This window comes from Apodemus sylvaticus, chromosome 6 (assembly GCF_947179515.1).
Source record: "Apodemus sylvaticus chromosome 6, mApoSyl1.1, whole genome shotgun sequence".
NCBI lineage: Eukaryota > Metazoa > Chordata > Mammalia > Rodentia > Muridae > Apodemus > Apodemus sylvaticus.
The window spans coordinates 67,220,896-67,245,107 of NC_067477.1; the positions used below are offsets into that span (position 1 = coordinate 67,220,896).

General features: G+C 37.3%; 1 protein-coding gene across 3 annotated transcripts in view; it reads left to right on the plus strand.

Moving 5' to 3' along the window:
• The window catches only part of Ralgapa1 (Ral GTPase activating protein catalytic subunit alpha 1), a 234,562-nt gene that overhangs the window by 186,470 nt on the left and 23,880 nt on the right, over window positions 1–24,212 (plus strand). For all 3 annotated transcript variants that reach the window (XM_052185821.1, XM_052185824.1, XM_052185823.1), the window contains exons 37-38: window positions 16,430–16,588; window positions 17,886–18,013. In XM_052185821.1, coding sequence (XP_052041781.1) covers window positions 16,430–16,588; window positions 17,886–18,013 — 287 coding nt within the window. The remainder of the gene's footprint in view (window positions 1–16,429; window positions 16,589–17,885; window positions 18,014–24,212) is intronic.

A 24,212-nucleotide genomic window follows, 5' to 3' on the forward strand; every position in this document is an offset into this window, starting at 1 on the left:
ATGCCTTGTGGTTAAAATAAATGTTATTGAAGAAATACCCGGCCTAAATTTTAGTTATAGCTTTTTTAGTTATAGCAATTTTAGTTTGTTTGTCTGTCTTAAAATCTAACAGAAAGAAGATATAACTATGATCTCATGGTTCAGTATTGCTGCTTTAAACCTTCTTTTCATGGAAATCAAAAACAAAACGTGCTCTTCTTTTCGTCTACTCTTTCTCCCTTGGCAGCCTTACGTGTTGGTTTCATTGTAATATCTCTTTCTTTCTAAGGGGCTGAATGTTTAAACTTAATCATAGGAGTTGTCTTACACCAGTTCTTCTTAATAAAAAATCACTTTCTGTATTGGTATTTTTTCTCCTGAATTTAATAAATTCCACATTAGTGGTAATAAGTTGAGGCCTAGAACATGTCCTATTACAAATGAACAATTGGATTTCATTAGGTTGTCCCCCCTGTCCTTTGTACATATATCTTCAGGTGTGTTAATCCATTCAGTAGACACATTAATGAGCACTGGCCACAGTGTAATATTGGAGAAAGTAAAGCTTGTTGACCTCAACACAGAGTGTAATACCTCTAATTAAATCAGGTAGTCGACAGTCAGTGTAAAGAAATAGCCATGCCTCTGGCAAGCTAGAATTATTTATGATCCTGGTTCTATGCTTTAAACTTGGTAGGGGACAAGTCATTTATATCCATTTTATAAAAACAAAAACATTCTGGCTTTTATTTTAAATATGTGTTGGTTTTTTTTTAATTATTTTTAAACATTTTATTTGCTCAGAATGAAAAGTTAATGTTCCTGGACCTATTTAAGTATAGCATTGTTTTATGTAGTGAAAGTTTCTCAAAGCTCAATATAATAGCAGCAGAATTTTTGTAACATAGACTATACTTTTTGAACAAATTAGCCATTCAGTCTAGTAAAGTCTCTCTTAGAAATATGCCACTGTACCAAAAATCCTGATATAACCTAGTTGAAGCCTTCTGTTCTATAAATTATTTCTACCTGAGAAAGATTGATGAAAAATGGTTAAAAATAATTTCCACTTAACTGACTGTATTCACCCCTAAAAATCAAAAGTGCTGCAAGCATTGGTGTAAAGTGTTGAGAGGAGCCTCTCTTATCTTCTCTGTCTCCTTGTTGCAGCCACTTGCAGATACTCTGCTTCCAAGGTAGCTGAATCATCCTTTTAGAAGTTTGATAAAGATCAAGTTGAGATAATTGTAAAATACTTAGTTGGACTCTCTAGGCTATCTTTCATTTCCTGAACCCCCAAAAGAGGAAGAAGAAGTACTCTGTTTAAGTCTGTTTCCTTTGAAATACTATTAGTGTAATGGACAGCAGGTCATGTCTTGAAACTTGATCACAATAGTTTCTGAAATAAATGGGTTGTAAAGACTCTACTTGGTCCAATTTTTATTTCAAATCTATTTTTATCTTAATTTAAAAATAAAATTAGCATGTGAAAGATTTCCCAAAGAACTATAAGCTAAATATAATCTGAAAAATTAATTTTGAAAGTATATGGAATAATAACAAAAAGTGTTCATTATTTTAATAAAAGTGGGCTTTCTAATATAATTAATGGATTCTATGGAATTGCGATAGTTTGCTTTCTGTCACTGTAATAAACTCCATTATTAGAAGCAATATGGAGGATAGGATTTATTTGGCTTATATGACCCAATTACAGCCCATCATTGAGAGAAGCCAGGCCAAGAACTCAAGCAGAAGCAGGGGCAGGAACCATGGAGGAATTCTACTTAGTGACTTGCTCCTCATGGCTTCCTTGGCTTGAGGAATATATATATTATATATACTGTCCCGACCCACGGGACCTAGTTATTCAGGGAGCCTAGGGGAACCCAAGCCTGAAAGAGAGAAACGGGCGAGGGAAAAAGGGAGCAAGGCCAAGCAAAAGGGGGTTCTTGTCAAAGCCTCTTTAATGAAAAGCAAAACACCTGGTTTTGAACACTCCTTAAGAGGAAGTAGGGAGGGGCTGAGGGGAATGCTAAAAGCACAGAAGAAGGAAAGGTCATCCGGGAGGATGTTGGCTGTGGCATCCAGCAGTGTTTCTGGAATGCTGGTTCTGCCTAGACAACCCCAGGTGTTCGGCCAGGTTGAGAACCAGTTGATCAGCTTTGTGTGAAGAAGGGGGTGGTTCAGCTGTAAACATAAAGGTCAGTGAAATCTCAAGGTGAGAGCTGTTGAGGGTCTGATTTTCCACAGTTTGGTCTCTGACAATATACACACAAACACACACACACACACAACCTAAGACCAGCCTACCCAAAAGTGACAGTATCCATAGTGGACTGGGCCCTCCCATGTCAATTATTACTCAAGAAAGTGCCCCACAGATATGCCTACAGGCCAGTCTGATGGCTGCATTTTCTTAGCTGCTATTCCCTCTTCCCAGATGACCCAGGCTTATATCAAGTTGACAAAACTAACACAGAAATTTTACTTGTAGTTTCAGATCATAATATAATAATGTTACAATTTCTATTTAATATCATAATCTACCCACAACCCCAACTTTTTAAAGTATATTCCTGGTGACAAAAATAGAGGATGAAAATTATATCAGTGGTTGCATGCCAATTGTCTCACCACATGAGCAACTTGATCTAGACAGGAGAGCTATAGCTTCTCTTTGCGCACAGAGTAAGACTTAACCCAGTGTTCCCATGTGCTGTGCCCACCTTTCTACTTACCCTCTGATCACTGTTCCTGTCATTTCTTAGTGATTTACCAACCTGCTTTCACTATCTTTACCTTCCACCAGATCAAGGTTAGTCTCTATATCTGAGACTCTGGATACTGAAGTGTTTAATTAGGCTGCATTTTTTCCCCTTCAAGTTTCTTTATTCTCATTATTCTCACACTTCTGTGACAGTTTCACAGTAAAATCTTTGCAAATCATTATAGCTAAAGAACCCCCTATACTCAAGAACATTATCACTTTGCCCTATATTGCCTTTTTAAATCTGTGTGGTGTATGCAGACATTTGTGTGCACACTGGCAGTGCCTAACACATGCACATAGAAGTCAGAAAACAAACTCAGATTATCAGTCCTCACCTCCTTCCTTGTACAGCAGAGGACTGCCAGGTTTGGGTACAGTCAGAGAAGATGCACCTAACCATCAAAAGACTGGAGGTCCCAGGGAGTTTATAGGTCATGGGGGGGACATCCTCCTGGAGATGGGGGAGGGGGACAGGGAGGAGATATGGGATGTGAAACAGTCAGAGGGTGGACAGGAATAATATCTGGAAAATAAATAAATAAATAAATAAATAAATAAATAAATAAATAGTTTTTTTTTTAAAAGACAGGATCTCTCAGTTTGCTGCCATGTCCACATGTGTGGAGTATAAATAAATAATAATAAATAAAATAAATAAATATATAAAATAAATAAATAAATAAATGTTTTTAAAAGACAGGGCCTCTCAGTTTGCTGTATGGCCGTGCAAGCACCTGCCATCCCTGGGTTCTGGGGTTCTAGACACATGTCCTCTTGTTTATCTGTCAAGCACTACTCACTAAGTCATCTCCTTACTCCAGTATTATTTTCTTGATAGCACTTATCACTGTGCAAAGTTATCATATTTGCTTATTTTTATTATTTAAAATTTTTCATACGATATATGTGAATACTTTTCTCCCTCCCCTAACTCCTCAGAGCCTCCCCACCTCCCTATCTACCTAGCTTCATGTTCTTTCAGTCTCATAAAAAAAAAACCAAGAATTAAAAAACAAAACAAAAACAAACAAAACAACAAACACATAAACAGACAAACCATGTGGTTCATTCTATGTAACCAGTTTTCCCTCACAATGGAATCTATCCTGAAATGTGGTTGATAAGCCTAGTATCACTCCATTGGGGAAAATTGGTTCTCCCTTTCTCAGAAGGATCAATGCCACTATTTCTTTACTCTTTATATATTTGGCTCCCTACCAGTGGCTATGGCTGTGCCACCTTCCCACATACACACATTAGAATATCAAGGTCGTGAGGACAAAGACCTTTTTTACTATTATATTTCTAGAACCAAAACTAAGCCTATGTGCATTTAATGAATGAAAAAGTTACTAAAGCTGTCATAGCCTCAAACTGAAAGAACTACCTAAATATATTATTATAATGATTGCTATAGCATAATGCCATAATTAGATACTTATGCTTCTATAGTATGTATTTGTGTAATGTTAGAATATAATTTCCATGATATTTATTTTGTCAGTTTTGTAATAGCCAACAGTATTACTGGATACCACCTTATACGAAAGCATAGAACTAGGTATACTGTGCTCATTCCTTTTAAGATATTTTTTAGTTCTTGGGGCTGGAGAGATGGATAAGAGCACTTGATGCTCTTCCTAAGAACTGGAGTTTGGTTTCGAGTACCCATGTCCGGTGGCTCACTACTCTTCCAGCTCTAGTGCCTCTGGCTTCTGCGGGCACTCATACACATATCCATACATGAACTCACACACATAATTTAAAATATTAAAAAATTAATCTTTAGAAAAAGAAGCTTTATTTGTTGGTTATTTTGTTTTGTTTTGTTTTGAGATAGGGTTTCTCTGTGTAGCCCTTGCTGTCCTGGAACTAGCTATGTAGACCAGGCTGGCCTTGAACTCTGCCTCCCAAGTTCTGGGATTAAAGACATGTGGGATAGAAGAAACTTCTTAAAATTTTTTAATTCGATATATTTTTTATTTACATTTCAAATGATTTTGCCCCCTTCTGACGCCCCACTCCCCGAAAGTCACATAAGCCCCCTTCCCTCCCCCTGTCCTCCCACCCACCCCTTCCCACTTCCCTGTTCTGGTTTTGCCTTATATTGCTACACTGAGTCTTTCCAGAACCAGGGGCCACTCCTCCGTTCTTGTACCTCATTTGATGTGTGGATTATGTTTTGGGTAATCCAGTTTTCCAGGCTAATATCCACTTATTAGTGAGTGCATACCATGATTGATCTTTTGAGACTGGGTTACCTCACTTAGTATGATGTTCTCCAGCTCCATCCATTTGCCTAAGAATTTCATGAATTCATTGTTTCTAATGGCTGAATAGTACTCCATTGTGTATATATACCACATTTTTTGCATCCATTCTTCTGTTGAGGGATACCTGGGTTCTTTCCAGCCTCTGGCTATTATAAATAGGGCTGCTATGAACATAGTGGAGCATATATCCTTATTACATGCTGGGGAATCCTCTAGGTATATGCCCAGGAGTGGTATAGCAGGATCTTCTGGAAGTGAGGTGCCCAGTTTTCTGAGGAACCGCCAGACTGATTTCCAGAGTGGTTGTACCAATTTGCAACCCCACCAGCAGTGGAGGAGTGTTCCTCTTTCTCCACATCCTCGCCAACACCTGCTGTCTCCTGAGTTTTTAATCTTAGCCATTCTGACTGGTGTAAGGTGAAATCTCAGGGTTGTTTTGATTTGCATTTCCCTGATGACTAATGAAGTTGAGCATTTTTTTAAGATGTTTCTCCGCCATCCAAAGTTCTTCAGGTAAGAATTCTTTGTTTAACTCTGTACCCCATTTTTTAATAGGGTTGTTTGGTTTTCTGGGGTCTAACTTCTTGAGTTCTTTGTATATATTGGATATTAGCCCTCTATCTGATGTAGGGTTGGTGAAGATCTTTTCCCAATTTGTTGGTTGCCGATTTGTCCTTTTGATGGTGTCCTTTGCTTTACAGAAACTTTGTAATTTTATGAGGTCCCATTTGTCAATTCTTGATCTTAGAGCATACACTCTTGGTGTTCTGTTCAGGAACTTTCCCCCTGTACCAATCTCCTCAAGGGTCTTCCCCAATTTCTTTTCTATTAGCTTCAGAGTGTCTGGCTTTATGTGGAGGTCCTTGATCCATCTGGAGTTGAGCTTAGTACAAGGAGACAAGGATGGATCAATTTGCATTCTTCTGCATGCTGACCTCCAGTTGAACCAGCACCATTTGTTGACAAGGCTATCTTTTTTCCATTGGATGTTTTCAGCCCCTTTGTTGAGGATCAAGTAGCCATAAGTGTGTGGGTTCGTTTCTGGATCTTCAATCCTATTCCATTGATCCGCCTGCCTGTCACTGTACCAATACCATGCAGTTTTTAACACTATTGCTCTGTATTATTACTTGAGGTCAGGGATACTGATTCCCCCAGAATTTCTTCTGTTGTTGAGAATAGTTTTAGCTATCCTAGGTTTTTTTTTTATTCCAGATGAATTTGAGAATTGCTCTTTCTAACTCTATGAAGAATTGAGTTGGGATTTTGATGGGTATTGCATTGACTCTGTATATTGCTTTTGGCAAAATGGCCATTTTAACTATATTAATCTGTTATACTGTTTGTGGCTATTGTGAAGGGTGTCATTTCCCTAATTTCTTTCTCAGCCTGCTTATCCTTTGAGTATAGGAAGACCACTGATTTGCTTGAGTTGATTTTATAACCTGCCACTTTTCTGAAGTTGTTTATCAGCTGTAGGAGTTCTCTATTGGCGTTTTTTGGGTCACTTAGGTAGACTATCATATCATCTGCAAATAATGATAGTTTGACTTCTTCCTTTCCAATTTGTATCCCTTTGACCTCCTTATGTTGTCTAATTGCCCGAGCTACTACCTCAAGTACAATATTAAAAAGATTAGGAGAAAGGGGGCAGCCCTGTCTAGTCCCTGATTTTAGTGGGATTGCTTCAAGTTTCTCTCCATTTACTTTGATGCTGGCTACTGGTTTGCTGTATATTGCTTTTACTATGTTTAGATATGGGCCTTGAATTCCTGTTCTTTCCAAGACTTTAAGCATGAAAGGATGCTGAATTTTGTCAAATGCTTTTTCAGCATCCAATGAAATGACCATGTGATTTTTTTCTTTGAGTTTGTTTATGTAGTGGATTGTATTGATGGATTTCTGTATATTGAACCAACCCTGCATCCCTGGAAAAAAGCCTACCTGATCATAGTGGATGATAGTTTTTATATGTTCTTGGATTCGGTTGGCAAGAATTTTATTGAGTATTTTTGCATCGATGTTCATAAGGGAAATTGGTCTGAAGTTTTCTTTCTTTGTTGGATCTTTGTGTGGTTTGGGTATCAGCGTAATTGTGGCTTTGTAGAAGGAATTGGGTAGTGTTCCTTCTGTTTCTATTTTGTGGAATAGTTTGAAGAGTATTGGTGTTAGGTCTTCTTTGAAGGTCTGATAGAATTCTGCACTGAAACCATCTGCTCCTGTGCTTTTTTTGGTTAGAAGGCTTTCTATGGACCCTTCTATTTCTTTAGGGGTTATGGGACTGTTTAGATGATCTATTTGGTCCTGATTTAATTTTGGTATTTGGTATCTGTCTAGGAAATTGTCCATTTCCTCCAGATTCTCCAGTTGTGTTGAATATAGGCTTTTGTAGCAGAATCTGATGATTTTTTGAATTTCCTCAGTTTCTGTTGTTATATCCCCCTTTTCATTTCTAATTTTGTTAATTTGGATACTTTCTATGTGCCCTTTGGTCAGTCTGGCTAAGGGTTTATCTACCTTGTTGATTTTCTCAAAGAACCAGCTACTGGATTCGTTGATTCTTTGTATGGTTCTCTTTGTTTCCACTTGATTGATTTCAGCCCGGAGTTTGATGATTTCCTGTCTTCTACTCCTCCTGGGTAAATTGGCTTCTTTTTGTTCCAGGGCTTTCAGGTGTGTCGTTAAGCTGCTAGTGTATGCTCTCTCCATTTTCTTTTTGGAGGCACTCAGGGCTATGAGTTTTCCTCTTAGCACTGCTTTCATTGTGTCCCTAAGATTTGGGTATGTTGGGCCTTTATTTTCATTAAATTCTAAAATGTCTCTGATTTCTTTCTTTATTTCTTCTTGGCCAAGGTGTCATTGAGTAGAGTATTGTTCAGCCTCCATGTGTATGTGGGCTTTCTGTTGTTTTTGTTGCTATTGATTACCACTTTTACTCCATAGTGATCCGATAGGAGGCATGGGATTAGTTCAATCTTTTTATATTTGTTGAGATCTGTCTTATGACCAATTATATGGTCAATTTTGGAGAAGGTATCATGAGGTGCTGAGAAAAAGGTATATTCTTTTGTTTTAGGGTGAAATGTTCTGTAAATATCAGTCAAGTCCAATTGGTCCAAAGCTTCAATTAGTTTTATTGTGTCCCTGTTTATTTTCTGTTTTCCTGATCGGTCCATTGAGGAGAGTGCAGTGTTGAAGTCACCCACAATTATCGTGTTAGGTGCAATGTGTGCTTTGAGCTTTAGTAAAGTTTCTTTTATGAATGAGGGTGCCCTTGCATTTGACGCATAGATGTTCAGAATTGAAAGTTCTTCTTGGTGGATTTTTCCTTTGACCAGCAAGAAGTGTCCTTCTGTATCTCTTTTGATAATTTTAGGTTGAAAGTCAATTTTATCTGATATTAGAATGGCTACTCGGCTACTCCAAGACCATTGGCTTGTAAAATTGTCTTCCAGCCTTTTACTCTAAGGTAGTTTTTGTCTTTGACATTGAGGTGTGTTTCCTGTATGCAGCAAAATGTAGGGTCCTGTTTCCTTATCCAGTCTGTTAGTCTATGTCTTTTTATTGGGGAGTTGAGTCCATTGATGTTAAGATATTAAGGAATATTGATTATTACTTCCTGTCATTTTTGATGTTAATTTTATATTTGAGTGGTTATCTTCTTTTTGGTTTGATGAAAGAAGGTAACTATCTTGCTTTTTCCAGGGTGTCATTTCCCTCCTTGTATTGGAGTTTTCCTCTTATTATTCTTTGTAGGGCTGGGTTTGTGGAAAGATAGTGTGTAAATTTGGTTTTGTCATGGAATATCTTGGTTTCTCCATCTATGGTGAATGAGAGTTTTGCTGGGTATAGTAGTCTTGGCTGACATTTGTGTTCTCTTAGAGTCTGCATGAGATCTGCAAACAACCTCCTGGCTGGGTTGGCACACCGATGCCCTCTCCCACCCCCGCCCTGAACAGCCCAGGGCCTGGTGCAGGCCAATGCCCGTCGGGCTTAGACCCCCACGATGTTGGCCTCGGATTATTTTTACATACCTCAGTCTGTCTGATTTCTCTGGCGCCCAAGATCCAAGATGGCGGAGAGTCTCTTGTAACTGACTGGCTGGAGGCAGAGTTCTGATGTGATGTGCTCAGTTCTTGGGTACAGGCAGACCCCTGGCGGTTTGTACCCCCAGAGATCTAAAGCTTGGGGTGATACAGAACCTAGTGATGCTCTTCTGCTCCAGCAGGCAGCGAATATGGCTGCGGGAATTCTCTCCTTCTGCTGGTCTCCAGGCAGGACACAGGCCCCACGCCCAGAGGTCTGGCAGACAAACCACATATGTGCTCAGATCCTGAGTGCAGGCAGCCCCCTGGTGGTTTGCACCCCCAGAGATAGGCTCTTCTGCTCTGGCAGGCAGCGAATATCTTTTCTTAAATTTTTTAAAGCATATTTTTATTCAACATATTCTTTATTTACATTTCAAATGATTTCCCCTTTCCTGCATTCCCCCTCCCCAAAAGTCCTATAAGCCCTCTTCCCTCCCCCCTGTTTCCCCAATCCACCCCTTCCCACTTCCCTGTCCTGTTATTCCCCTATACCGCTGCACTGAACCTTTCCAAGACCAGGGACTACTCCTTCCTTCTTCTTGGGCATCATTTGATATGTGAATTGTGTCTTGGGTATCCCAAGCTTCTAGGCTAATATCCACTTATCAGTGAGTGCATACCATCAGTGTTCTTTTGTGATTGGGTTACCTCACTCAGAATGATATCCTCCAGTTTCATCCATTTGTCTAAGAATTTCATGAATTCATTGTTTTTAATGGCTGAATAGTACTCCATTGTGTAAATATACCACATTTTCTGTATCCATTCCTCCGTTGAGGGACATCTGGATTCTTTCCAGCTTCTGGCTATTATAAATAGGGCTGCTATGAACATAGTAGAGCATGTGTCCTTGTTACATGCTGGGGAATTCTCTGGGTATATGCCCAGGAGTGGTATAACGGGGTCCTCCCATAGTGTCATGCACAGTTTTCTGCTGTCACTGTCTGGTGCTTGCCCCTCCTGTGTGCCTGCAGGCCTATCTCAGCAACCCTGGGTGACCTGCTTTCCCCTGGCACAAATTGCTGTGGTGCTGCCAAGTTCCTGGGTGCAGGTGGAGTCCTGGTGGGTTGTGTCCCAAGAGATCCTCTACTCTGGTGATCCCTGCCTACCAATCTCTTACACAGTCACAGGAGCAAAGATGGCAGCCAAGACCCACTCTCTTGTAGTCATATTTGGGTATGTAGCTCTGTGGTCCTGATCATCTCTGGATGCTGGCTGTGCTGAAACTTTTCTTAATTGATAATAATGACCCAGATTGCAAATGAGGGTATTAAAATATGTGGGCTATACAATTATGTATGATACTCAGGATTCTGAGACAGGAAGATTGCCTTGTGTGACAGGAAGATCACTTTGAGTCTAGCCTGGGCTATATAGCCTTGGGTTCTGTGAGGGGAAAAAAAAAAAAACACAATAAAATAACCAAGCAAGCAGTAAGTTACAGACAATATTCCAAACACTTCTCTGAATAGGTTGTGTCCTTTGCTATTTGTATTCAGTTACATTGTCTGTAACTTATTTACTGTTTGCTTGGTTATTTTACTGTGTCTTTTTCACAGAATGCAAGGTTTTGAGGTCAGAGATCATATCTATCAGTCTTCCTAGGAGCATCTGCAAAAGCTAGTGCAGTGCATCCAGACAGCTTTCAGTGCATATCTAGTAATGAATGAAAGAAGGTAGATTGAAAAGAGGGATTAATAAAGGATCTTTTAAGAATTCATGAAGTAGTTCAAGTATGCAATGTAATATCTAACCTAGTGCAGCTGTGAGATAGGAAAAGTACAACAAAAGTAATACCTTTCTAAAATGAATAGTTTGTTAGACGTGTAGTGCCAGAACCAATAGAATCAGAGAATACTCAAAATTTGATTCAGAGTGTATAATCAGTGGATACCTGCTTTTTAAGTCACAGACAGCTAACTTTTTTCTTTTTTTTTTTTATTGGTTATTTTACTTATTTTTTTAAAGATTTATTTATTATATGTAAGTACACTGTAGCTGTCTTCAGACACGCCAGAAGAGGGCATCAGATCTCATTAAGGATGGTTGTGAGCCATCATGTGGTTGCTGGAATTTGAACTCGGGACCTTTGGAAGAGCAGTCAGTGCTCTTAACCACTGAGCCATCTCTCCAGCCCTATTTATGTACATCTCAAATGTTATCTCCTTTCCTGGTTTCCCGAAAACCCCCTATCTCACCCTCCTCCCCTGCTTCTATGAGGGTGCTCCCCTACCTACCCACCCCACTCCCACCTCACTGGGGCATCAAGCCTTCACAGGACCAAGGGCCTCCCCTCCCACTGATGCCAGAGATGTAGATCCTCTATTACATATGCAACTGGAGCCAAGGGTCCCTCCATGTGTACTCTTTGGTTGGTGGTTTAGTCCCTGGGAGCTCTGGGGCGGTCTGGTTGGTTGATATTGTTGTTCTTCCTATGGAACTGCAAACCCCTTCAGCTCCTACAGTCCTTCCCCTAACTCCTTCATTAGGGACCCTGTGCTCAGTCCAATGGTTGTCTGTGAGCATCCACATCTGTATTGGTCAGGTTCTGGCAGAGCCTCTTAGGAGACAGCTATATCAGGCTCCAGTTAGCAAGCACTTGTTGGCATCCACAATAGTGTCTGGGTTTGGTATATGCATATGGGATGAATCCCAGGTGGGGCAGTCTCTGGATGGCCTTACTTTCAGTCTGCTCCACTCAAGCTAGCTTATGAGACAAAAATAGTTACTTTAGATGATTTTTACATTTTATGACACTAAGGAAGTAAAGATTCCTTATTGATAAGATGAATGTGTTGTGCTACTATAGAGTGAGTATCTTCATTCTTTTAAACTCCTATAACAAATGCCTGAGACTAGAAATGTATAGTGGCTGGTGAGATCAAGAGACTGGCAGATCCAGTGTCTGTTGGGGAGCCACTAACCTGTTCACAGATGATTGAGCTTCTCACAATAACCCCATTTGTTAAAAGTGACAAGCAAGCACTCTGGAGTCTTATAGATAGAGGATAGATAGATAGATAGATAGATAGATACTACCCCCCTTAAAAATGACCTAATCACCTCCCAAAGTCCCTACCTAGTAGGACTTAAATTCTTAATATCATCTCAGCCAGGGCTAGCATCTCAGCAAAGCTTTAGGAGGATGCATCTGGTCTGTAACAGCAGCAAATACTTGATTTTACAAAGGGGTACAGAGCAAGCCATCCCTCTGAAAATACCAACATTCATGAACTTCAGCAAAATAGGATTGTTAAGCAGATGGCTATGAGCACTTAGATAATGAGGCAGTGGTCACTAGAAGCCACTGTAGTAAGTTCAGCACAACTAATCACATCAGAATGAATTTGTGTTAATAGCATTAGGAGATGAGGGCCAACCATAGACGGTGTGAAATTTGTGTGTGTGTTTGTGTGTGTGTGTGTGTGTGTGTGTGTGTGTGTGTGTGTGTGTGTGTAACTTGAAGCAGTGTGGTCTTATTAGTCTGGTATGTATGATGATGACTAATTGCATAATCAGATTCAGAACACAAACACATATAGCAAGAAGCAGTATTGCCAAGTGGGGTTCTGGGACCCGATTGCCTGGATTTGAATAGTTTGTTTTGTCTTAGCCAAACTACTTCATCCTTTTAAGTTTCAGTTGTTTATTTAGAAAATTAGTAATACTAATTGCACTTGTCTTATAATTAAGTGAATTATCACAGAACGTATAGAATAGTATGCCCCCAATAAGTAGTATGCAGTAAATAACCTTAATAAATGAAAGGTATCTTTTTTAAGCAGAATGAAAATCTATAATTACTCTCTTACGTAAACCATTTGACATTTTTGTTCAGAACTTTATTGAAGATGTAAGAATTTTAATTTAATGATAGCCCTAATCTGGAAAAGAATGAGCCGGAAAACTGAATAGCAGAATCTGGCTAACAATAAACCTTAACAAGCTTAAAGAAAACCTAGACTTGGTCATATAAAATTTAATAAGGATAAGTGTGAAATCCTCTCTTTAAATTGAGCAATTGATTATTACCTGATTAAAAGAACTTTGCAAGTGGCTAAGTGGGTATAAAAACTTTCTGCCAAGCCTACACACACACACAGACACACACACACACACACACACATACACACCCCACAACCATACACATACACACAATACAAACTAAATATTTTTTTTAATCTGGAAATTTTAAAGGTTGTTAAAAAGAACTTAGCAAGGAAAGTTTGAATTGACTAGCTGTTTATGATACCATAAAGTTTCAGAAAATAATTTAGTAACAAAGGAAGAAATAGTCCCATTAATGAGTTTGCCATATTAGAGCATATATTGATGTTCTGTTCCAGACATTGTGGTTTAATAAAAGCATCAGTAAACTGAGAATATAATCCAGGAAAATGATACTTTGACCTGAAAAAAAGAAAAGTAAAGATATTAAACTGATCTTCAAATACCTGAAGATAACTTATAGAATATATGTTGGATTCTTTTGGTAAGACTGATTTGCAAGAACTAGTGTCCAGAAGGTAGGGTTTGCTTCATCTAAATAATGTTATGATGATTTGTGTTCATTAAAGGTAGATGGGCTATTGTGAGCACTTACACTCCATAACTTTTGAAAGAATTTGAGCAGAGACCTGGTATCTACCCCTTTGGCTAGCACAGTGGGTGTGAAATTCCTCCTTTAGGATATCTTTCAATATTAACGTTCTATAATGGATGAAGAACTAGAGTTTATACATGCTAAATTACATTTTATTTTCTTCACAAACTAATACTAGTCATCTGTATCCTAAATTACACAGTTTAGATTCCAGAGTGACGTCAGTAACAGCTGAAGTGACATTAGAAGAGTACTTTGGTTACCAGTCTTTGTATAGACCATATACACAGCAGCCTCAAGTGCTCGTTCAAAAACTGGCTTGCACATGTGTTCAAAAACATATATGCTTCAGTACAAGCACTTAGGCAGCAAAGGCAGAATCTCTGTGTTTGAGGCCACCCTAGTCTACATTAAGTTTCAGGATAGTCAAAGCTATACAGAAAAACCCTGTCTCAAAATACCAAACAAACAAAAAGGAAAGGAAGGAAAAGAAAAGGAGGGAGGAAGACAGACAGGCAGACAGAAGAAAAGAAAGGCACTCCTTTGAGAAATTTAGAGTACAGGAAAACTTACTGGGTATGCATAAAACTTATCTTTTAAGTCCTTAAGAGGTAAGAAATAAATAAATATAAAATAGTATATAAAGTATCTGTACCAAATTTAGATACAGCAAATCTGTTTGCTGATTTGCTTTTATTACTGGCATTATGACTTCTGTTACCTTTTGATCACTAGAAAGTCATCTTTCACTGGTCTTTCAAAATTTTCCAAAATACACAGAAATGATTAACAACATCTCAATTTCTGTTTAATCATAATACTTCAGGTTTTAAAATTATAAAAATGTCATATGATAGCCTAAACAACTATATTTTTAGCATTGGAATCTAAATAATAAAGGATTTTCATGGAAGTTTTTTCTTCAAATATCAAACACATGTAGAATGATTTGTTGATGCACATGGTTCTATACAAAAAAAAAATTATATTTTGACCAAAAAATGTGTTCTTTTAAACTTCTCACAGACCTTAAATACTATGTGGAAGATATTTGAAGACAACTTTGGATAAAAGATAATAATATAGTTGCCTTGTTCTGATTTCTTTAGATAAGTGGCACTAGAAATTATAGATAATTTTGGCAGGAGTTCAAGGGTTAATGTAGCAGATAAATAAAAGGAATTTTCTGTAAATTGAGACCTGCATTATTTCAGTTGTCTTGTCTTTCCTAACCTAACTCATTTAATTTTAAAAAGTAAATACTTAAATTCTTCCTGACAGTGTGCTCAGCTTTTACTATCATTTATTACTTCAATTATACTTGATATCACTTAGAACAATCTGCCATTTAGAAATCTCAGTATAGCCTGGAGCTTAGTATTAGATCTGGCTGCTATTGTAACATGTACAGCATATGACATTAATGTATCAAAATTAGATTGGATCATCCCTCCTGGTTAAATTTATTTCACATTTCTTTTGTATTCAGTTAACATAAACCTATTAGGGAAGCTGACACATGGGGACGGCTGTATAGGAAGGATATTTTTAAAGTATTTTGATTAAAAAATGAAATTATAGGGCCATGGCTTTTCTAGGATGTGTAATCTCTTTTTTGCTTTTTAAAAATGGCATGAAGTGAAGTCTGCATTTATTTCATTCCTATATGTTATACACAGGTGTAAGAAGTTAATTCCAGGGCTGAGGAGTAAGTAAAAAGATCCTTTAAAAAAAATTGAACTTAATGCCTCTTTTTGTTTTAGTCAGACATTAAGTTTTTTAATCTACCATATAGATTTAACCCAGAAATTGCATCTATAATAACTAGAAATTGTTCATACCCAAGCTCAGAACAACCTTATCCTTCTTTCATTGTCTAAGCATTCACAGCCAGCCAGTGTGTGCAGTTACCTGGGAGTGCTGCCGAGCAAGTGTAAAGTGTCCACCAGACATGCACTCACGTGTTCCACGTACAGAGTCTATAGATACGCTAGATAATGAAGCTGTATAATAAAATTGAGGTTTATACCATAATTTACATGAAGAAAAATCAATAATATACAGTAAATTCATTTTTAAACAAGTTATTAAAACAACTTTTAAATCCTTCCTTTCTTACAGTTTTAATTATCATAACAGAACTCTCTCAAGATCGCCAGAAACACCTTTGTAAATAGCACAAATATCTAAGTAACATTCTTTAGGTCCCAATAAATATCAAGACATCTATTTGGAGGATTTTATGTTTCATTGTGGAAGGGGTACTAAAACTTGTTAGACCAAAAACAACCATCTCTCTCTTGCTCAATAAGTGATTATAATCTTTACAAGTTGCCTGTCTGTCTGTCTGTCTGTCTGTTTTCTGACTGCCTTCTCTGGGCCACCTTACTACTCATTGGTGCTACAGAAGGAATATCAAATCAGGAGAATCTCAAATCAGCTCCTCTTAAACTAACCTTTGGGAATGGAATTGTGTTGGTACAGTTGCCAGTTTAAAAGAGTTGTGCTGTGACTCTTCTAAGTTCTTCCTGTCTTTCTGTGGGCGTTAAAAATGCCTAGTTGTCTTGTGTTGTTCCTTGATGGTGTTAAGTGTTGTTATTTTATGTGTCACTAAAATGATCAGCCATTTCCCTTCTGGTTTGATGTCACTATTGTATAACTGTGCTCACATGGTTTTTATAAAGTGCTATAATCTGTTTCCTTGATTTTCCAGTTGAGACATCTAGGAAATGATGAAGTACATATTGTTTGGTCAGAACATACTAGAGACTACAGAAGAGGAATTATTCCTACAGAGTTTGGTGATGTCCTCATTGTAATATATCCAATGAAAAACCACATGTTCAGTATCCAGATCATGAAAAAACCAGAGGTGAGAACTTCTTAGCTTCTGTCTTAAGTAATAGATTTGCAGTTGTGGGAAAGGGAGGGAAATGCAACCAACTGTAGCTGTGTAGATTCTTAAACATAGTGTAGAAGGAACTAACCCACTACCTAAGGAGACAGCTAGGCAGTGCCTGAGTGAAAGTTCCTTGTACTTCGCTCCGCTTTTATTAAAGTAGACAACAATTACAGTTTTCTGAAAGACCCAGTAAGAAGCAGGCAGGTATTAGCAAGGCACAGTTGTAATCTCAGCAGGGCTGTGGCAAGATGATTGCCACAGGTACAAGACCAGTCTGATCTATTTAGCAAATCCCAAGCCAGCCAGTGCTACTTAATGAGATCCTATCTTAGAACACTGAAAATATTTTTTAAATAATTTTAAATTTTTCATTTTTTAAATGAAATACCTACAAACAAATTTTGACTGTTAAGATGTGACCTCTCCTACGGTTGGATAGCTTAGACATACCACAGGATTTCAACAACTATTTCAAAAATAATGTTGGGGGTTTGTTTGTTTGTTTGTTTGTTTAGTAAACCAGAAGTCAACTTAATAGAAGTTAACAGGGTACAGCATAATTTTCTGCAGCCTACACACTAAGTACTTTCTTACCTTTTTATATTTTTAAAACTTTTTAAAAACAAAAAACAAAATTGAAGTTTAATCTAACCACAACGCCTAAAATACTATCATCCTTGGGTAATTATCTTGACTTGAACCACCATTTGTGTCTGCCATTTTTAAGCAGGTCTGTTTTGTTGGGGGTTTTTTTGCTTGGTTTTTTTGTTTTGTTTTGTTTTGTTTTGCAAGTATTGGTGCTTACACATAGCTGGGTTAGCACTCTACCACTAACCTATATATATTCACAGCTCTGCTGTCAACTGATAGGGTGACAGTTAATTATCAAAGCATAGATTTTGTTTTATAATTAGCTTACCCAAACCCATTTTAGGTTCTGTGCTTGTGTTAAGTTTGCTTTTTGTCACTGTGACAAAATCCTAGGAAAAACATAGAAAAACTTTGGAAATTGGCAAAGTATATAAATTACTTAGTTATACAAAGCATATAGTCCTTTTGAATGGACATCTTATTGACCTGGGGCGTTTTTGTCTGTTGTCCTAGTATGAGTGATTCATCACGTCAAGAATTGAACTTGAATAATATTTTTACTTGAAGTAAACCAAAGGGGAAGCAAGAACACATTTGTGTGTAGAAGATCGTGATTGTTTTCATTATAGTCTTTCTATAGTTTAACTGTAAAATTATGTTCTGATCTCTCCATCAGGTTCCCTTCTTTGGTCCACTTTTTGATGGTGCTATTGTAAATGGAAAAGTTCTGCCCATTATGGTTCGATCCACAGCAATAAATGCTAGCCGAGCTCTAAAATCACTGATTCCATTGTATCAAAACTTGTATCCTTTTTAGCTGTGTGGTTAGTATACTAGCATACATCTACTTTACACAAGGGTGAATGTTTCTTCTGTATTAAGACTAGAGCTTCTGTTTGTTGATAAGTGGATGGCAGAGTCCCTCACTAGTGATTGAGTAATTGTGATACTTGAGTGGTATGTTTCCGTATATATTTTTAATAAATATTAATCTTTGGCTTAGTTAATTAGAATGCCATTATATGTCAAGCTCTGTGCTATTCTGGCTGTGTAGAAATAATCCAAACAATCATTGAAAATAATTCAATCTCCATGGAAAAACATAGTGTTTTTACTACATTGTTTTAAAAGAGGAGTGTGCAGTATATACTAATAAGGGGCCGACCAGTCAGCTGGAAGTTAGTGTCCAAAAGCATTCATGAGAAAAATGAAAATTGAACCAGTCTTAAAATGGTAAATAATGAGATGGATGAGATTAAAAACTTTCTAACCATGGAGCAGTATAAGGTGAGTCATGAAGGTATGTGAAGATGTGAAGTGCTCAGGAACATGGCTTCTGGAGCTAGCCTGGCTGGCTGGTGCTGCTTCTCCTCTGGAGCCGCATTGCCCTCAGCATATCCCTGAAGCTCCCTGAACTTGGTATGCTTCCCTAGGAAATGAACTTAGTGATGATGGCTACCCAGTGGTCATGCTACAGAACCAGGTTTGGTTTTTTTCCTTCTCTTCAGTCTCTGGAGTTAAACCCAGGCCTTGCTCATGCTAGACAGTCACTCTACCACCAAGTCGTAATCTTAGCCCAAGTCAGAGAATCCTTGAATCTCATGTTTTTTCTGTAAAAAGATTCTGGTATTGTCTAGGCATTAATGGGAGTGCTAAATGAGATTTTATGTAATTACTTAGAAATGTTACAATTGATATAAAACATCTCTACCCAAGACTAAGAAATTGCTTAATTGAGTTTTTATATTGGGCTGATTAGCTGCTTGAGATGAATTCTCAGGCCTACTTTATGCTTTTTTTAAATATTTAATCATATTGAGATAATGGTTGCCACATTAGAGAATATTGTAGGATGAAAAGAAATATTTTCAATGAAAATAGTAGAAATGAACACTGTTTTTAAAATAGCAAATCTGAACAGTTCTTACCAACAAAATTGCTTGTAGAATATTTAGACTAGGGCTGGAGAGATGGCTCAGCAGTTAGGATCACGTACTGCTGTGTAGACTACATCAGCTGGACTCCATGTCATACAGCTCACAAGCATCTGTAATTTGAACTCCATGGTGCTTCTAGCCTCTTCTCATACTCATGCACATGGACTGACACATGTACACACACAGACACACTTGACATTTTAATGTAAAAAAGAAGAGTGAAAATATGACACAGGCCAGACAAACCTCTCTACAGTGTAGGAAATTGTTTTTCATACCATTTAAGAGTACTCAGCCCTCCATATCCAAGGCTCCACATTTGAAAAGTTCAGCTAGCTGTGTGGGTTAGGGTTAGGTGTTTGAAAAATACTTAGGAAATCAAGAGACTTTTTTTCCTTGTCCCTGTAACAATTACTAATATGGTACTTATATTTGTATATTTATTACTATAAGTAATATAGAGATTGATTATATATAAATACTTTACCATTATACAAAGGGGACTTGAGTGTCCACAGATTTTTATTATCCATGGGGGTTCCTGAAAAATTCTCCATATATATCAAGAGAAGTAATAATAGATATTCCTATTTTTCATTAATCTGAAGAATATATTATCTTTTGCAAAATGCACAACATAATCTATATTCTATAGAATATTCTATATTGGTGCTCCTACATCCAAAGCTATAAAGGCAAAGAGAGTGGATCACTTCAGATCAAGAATTCAAGAAAAACCGCAGCATAGCATGACCAGATCTCAAATGTATAAATGAGTGACGAGAGGCAAGAAGGAATGTTATGGGGAAATGACTTGTTTACTTGATTTTAACAAGGCTTATATAATAAATTACAACTGGATACTTATATTTAAAGGTATTAAAGAATAGGAATATATGTTTTAATTTTAAGTAACATACTGATTTCAGAAATGTGTCAAATTTTACAATGTATGTTTTTGACTTTAGATTTTCAGTGAGGAGAAAATTGTATATTCTAAAATAAATCAATATGCTTAACATGAATTATACTAGGAATTGAAATAGAAGTTGGTTTTGAAAACCACCAGAGTTAGTGTTTTAATCCTTATCAAAGAAATAAAAAAGTGAATATAATAAACTCAATTGTATTTATATAATTATACTGCTCGTTCAGTTATCTTATGCACCAGTTCTCTTATGCCTAAGATTCCATAGCATAAATTGTGCTATTTATGATCATTAAATGGAGTTTAAATTTTATCCTAGGAACATCTTCTGTAACTATGAATCTAATGTTGTTCAGAAAATGAGGACAGTATTGATTGTCATATGCTGCCCAAATCGATCGTGCTAGCAACCAGAATTACAGTAATCTGTCAGTATTGATGACTGTCTTTCAAGCTTTGAAACCTCTCCCTCACTTCACTTGTTGTTTCTTACATTACTTGAACTTGAAAAGCATTTTCATGCAACCTCTGATTTTGTCAGCTATGGACTTTTGTCTCCTAAGCTCTATTTGTTGGTTTGATCCTGCAATTAGAATTGAACTGCCACACTCGGGAGGCCAACCAGGCAGCCTGGGTAGCTGTGGGGCCAAAGCAGTGTTTCAGGTTTGATCTTAGGCCATCATTTTATTAGCAACCTAGAAAGAGTTTCAGTTTATTTGGTTGCTTAGTTTAGGATTTTACAATGGTAATAAACACTTTTATTTTATGGTCTTCTAAAGCTTTTATGCCATGGTCTTGCCAGTTTTAACTCTATTCTTTAAGTAAAAGTGTTTGACCCTTAAGGAAGTTTCACTATGCCTTGAAAGGCACATATGTTTAGTATAATGCTGCCATTGTTTGTGATCTTTCTGTTTCAGTCTGAGATTTACATGTAGGAATTTTCAGAATTTATAGTATATAATCATATTAATAAATCCAGAGAAACAAAACTTGTAAGATGAAATAAGTCATCCTCTCTGTACCCATGGGGGATTAGTTCCTGAGGATACAAAATCTACAAATGGTTCAGTCCTTTTCACTAACTCACACATTTTCATGTAACCCACATAAAATTCCTTCATATGTTAAGCATCCTTAAATTGCTTATGATTACTAGTACAATGTAAATGTTGCATAAATAATAAGAAAACTGTACTTTAAGAAACTGGCTTCCCCATCTGTGGGGACTGGTAAGTACCAAGTCTGTAGTCCTAGGAAGAGCTGATGTTGCTGTCAGTCTTAAGACAACTAGCAGTAGAATCCTTTCTTTCTCAAGTGACCTTCAGGTTTTTCTCAAAAGCCTTTGACTGGATGCATCCCCCTGTGGAATGTGGGTAACGGACTTTACTCAGGTATACTGATTTCATTAAATAATCACATCTAGATAAAAATAAGAACCAAACACCAGTTTGTGCCCTTGACCCAGCTAAGTTGGCACATCATATCATGGACGTATTCTGATTTGTTTTACATCTTAATTGTTTCTCTTATATAATTTGATAAAAGAACACAAACCATAAATGTTGATATATGATGAAGTATACTTATTAAGAAGTCAAAAATACATCTGTAGGTTTTTTTCTTCTTTAAGATACATTTACTAGGATGTCAAGATGGCCAGGTCTGTGGTGCCAGACTCAAGTCTCTTTATTGAAAGCCAGGGCTAGTGGCACATGCCTATAAGTTCTAGCATGAGGGTAACTGAGACAGGAGGAGTGTGAGTGTGAGGCCGCCTGGGCAGTAATAGCAAGACTATCGCAAAAGGAAATGGTATATGTGAATGTGTGTATGTTTGTGTATATTATATATACACATACATCAAGCTGTGCCCATATATATGTATATACACACATCATTTATACTGCATTAGCAAAGATTTTGAATTGATGCAAGCATTCAGGTGGTACTTATAAAGGTAACATTTAATAAGGAAGAATACAGATAGTAATGATTATAATGCAAGTAAGGTTCCAAACAAATTGGTATATGAGTTCCATGGAGGAAGAAATTAGTATGGAATAAAATCAGGAAAGAATATGTAGAAAATCTGGATCTCGATGAATAGGATTTGAGTAGATGGAATGTGACGTGCGTGCTCTAATTCCTTTTTGTTATTGTTGTTTTTGGTTTTTGAGACAGGGTCTCTCTGTGTAGCCCTGACTTCCCTGGAACTCACTGTATAGACAAGATCTAGTCTTGAACTCACAGAAATTCATCTGCCTCAGTCTCTCAAGTGCTAAGATTAAAGGCATGTGCCACCGGGCCCAGCCAGTACTACAATTCTTGTGATTTGTAACCAGGGCTTTATATGTATCTATATATAATATATGTGATATTCTGAGATACACAGTATAAGAAATACTATATAGTTAAATGACATATTTAAAGAATACTTTACACCTAAGCTTAATACACTTTCCTATCACAACCAATATTATTTGGTTTTTCTCAATCTGTTTAGATTGACTTTTTCTTAAATGCCAGAATTGGCTTTGTTCATCTTTATCAGACAGATTACTAAATTCAATGACAATTCTTCAATTAGTCGCAGTTTGTTAGCCTGCACTTCTACAGCTCAGATGTAAAGGACCTGTTGCACAAGTGTGAGAGCCAAAGCTAAATGAATGGTAATTGATTGGCTCCACTAATGCAGCTCCCTTCATTATGATAGGACATTGTAAAGCTCCTTAGGGGGGTCCCATCAATAGTGCTGCCATTTCCTGTTAAAAGAAAATGAGTTTCTTGAAAAACTACCTAATTTTATGTATTTACTGTCCTTTGTAAAGCATTTTCTTAGAAGATAACATCAATAAATATGGACTATCCTTAATTTAATCTCTAAGAAAGAGATAATTATAGTACCAAACTCAAGATTAATGTAAGGATTAAATAAAACTATCCAATGAGGCACTAAGCAGCCTGCCTGTCATCTCTAGTAGCAGCTCAGAAAGCCGTAGCTGGGTGGGAGCTAACAACGCCATTACTGTCCACAGCACAGTAGGCGTGCTGAAGGCTACAGTGCTTCTCTGCCTGCTGTGGCTGATGTACATTTGGATGATCACCTTTAAACTGTCCTTTTTACCCTGCTCTCCCAGCCTCATAGTTCTAACTATAGCTTTGTCAAAATGCCTCATACTTCAACCCTGTATTTGTTCAGCTAAGCCAAATTCATCCTCTATAAGTGCTCATTTTCTAAAGCTCCTAGAATATGTACCGCTGCTATTTTCTACCTAATATACTTTTTCATTATGACTTAAATGATCTTGGGGGGGCAAAAAATAAAAATTAAAATAATTTCTCCATTAAGCAAACTTCCTGCTCACACTGCCTGAAAACATTTTGCTATAGTACTTATGTATCTGTACACATATGTGTAAGTCTTACTTTCCTCATGATTTCAGCTGACTTAGCACAATTTCTGACCTATGGTAAATGGGCAGTAACACACCAGAATATAACAAAGGCTATCAATAGTGGGTGTATTCCTATTTTTTTCAGCAGAACAATTTTACTCATTATAAACTAAAAGTTCACGTGTTCTTTTGCCTATGTTTTTAAAGGTTTATTTATATTTTTAAGAGAATGTGTGTGCATGCATGTGTGTGTGTGCATCTTGTATACCGTGTGTGTGTGTGTGTGTGTGTGTGTGTGTGTGTGTGTGTGTGTGAATGTGGAGGCATCAGGTCTCCCTAGAACTGAAGTACAGGAGGTTGTGTGCCTTCCACCATGGGTCCTGGGAAGATGCTCTACAAGAGGATCACTATTCTTAACTACTAAGCCATCTCTCCAGCCTATTATCTGTGTTTTTGAGATTATTATTAGCTTTTTTTTTTGAAAGTTTATAAAAACTTCTTATTGTAACTTATGGTTTTAAAATTATATTAAAATAGATTGCAAGGGGCTAGGAAACAAGGCTCAGAGGTTAAGCACTTGAAAAGAAACTGAGTTCAGTTTCCAGCACCCATGAGGAAGATCATAATAACTATCTATCTGTAACACCAGTTTCACAGGATCCAGTACCTTCTTCTAAACTCTACTGACCACGAGGCACATGCATGGTATATATACCATGTATACAAGAAAATACTCACACATATAA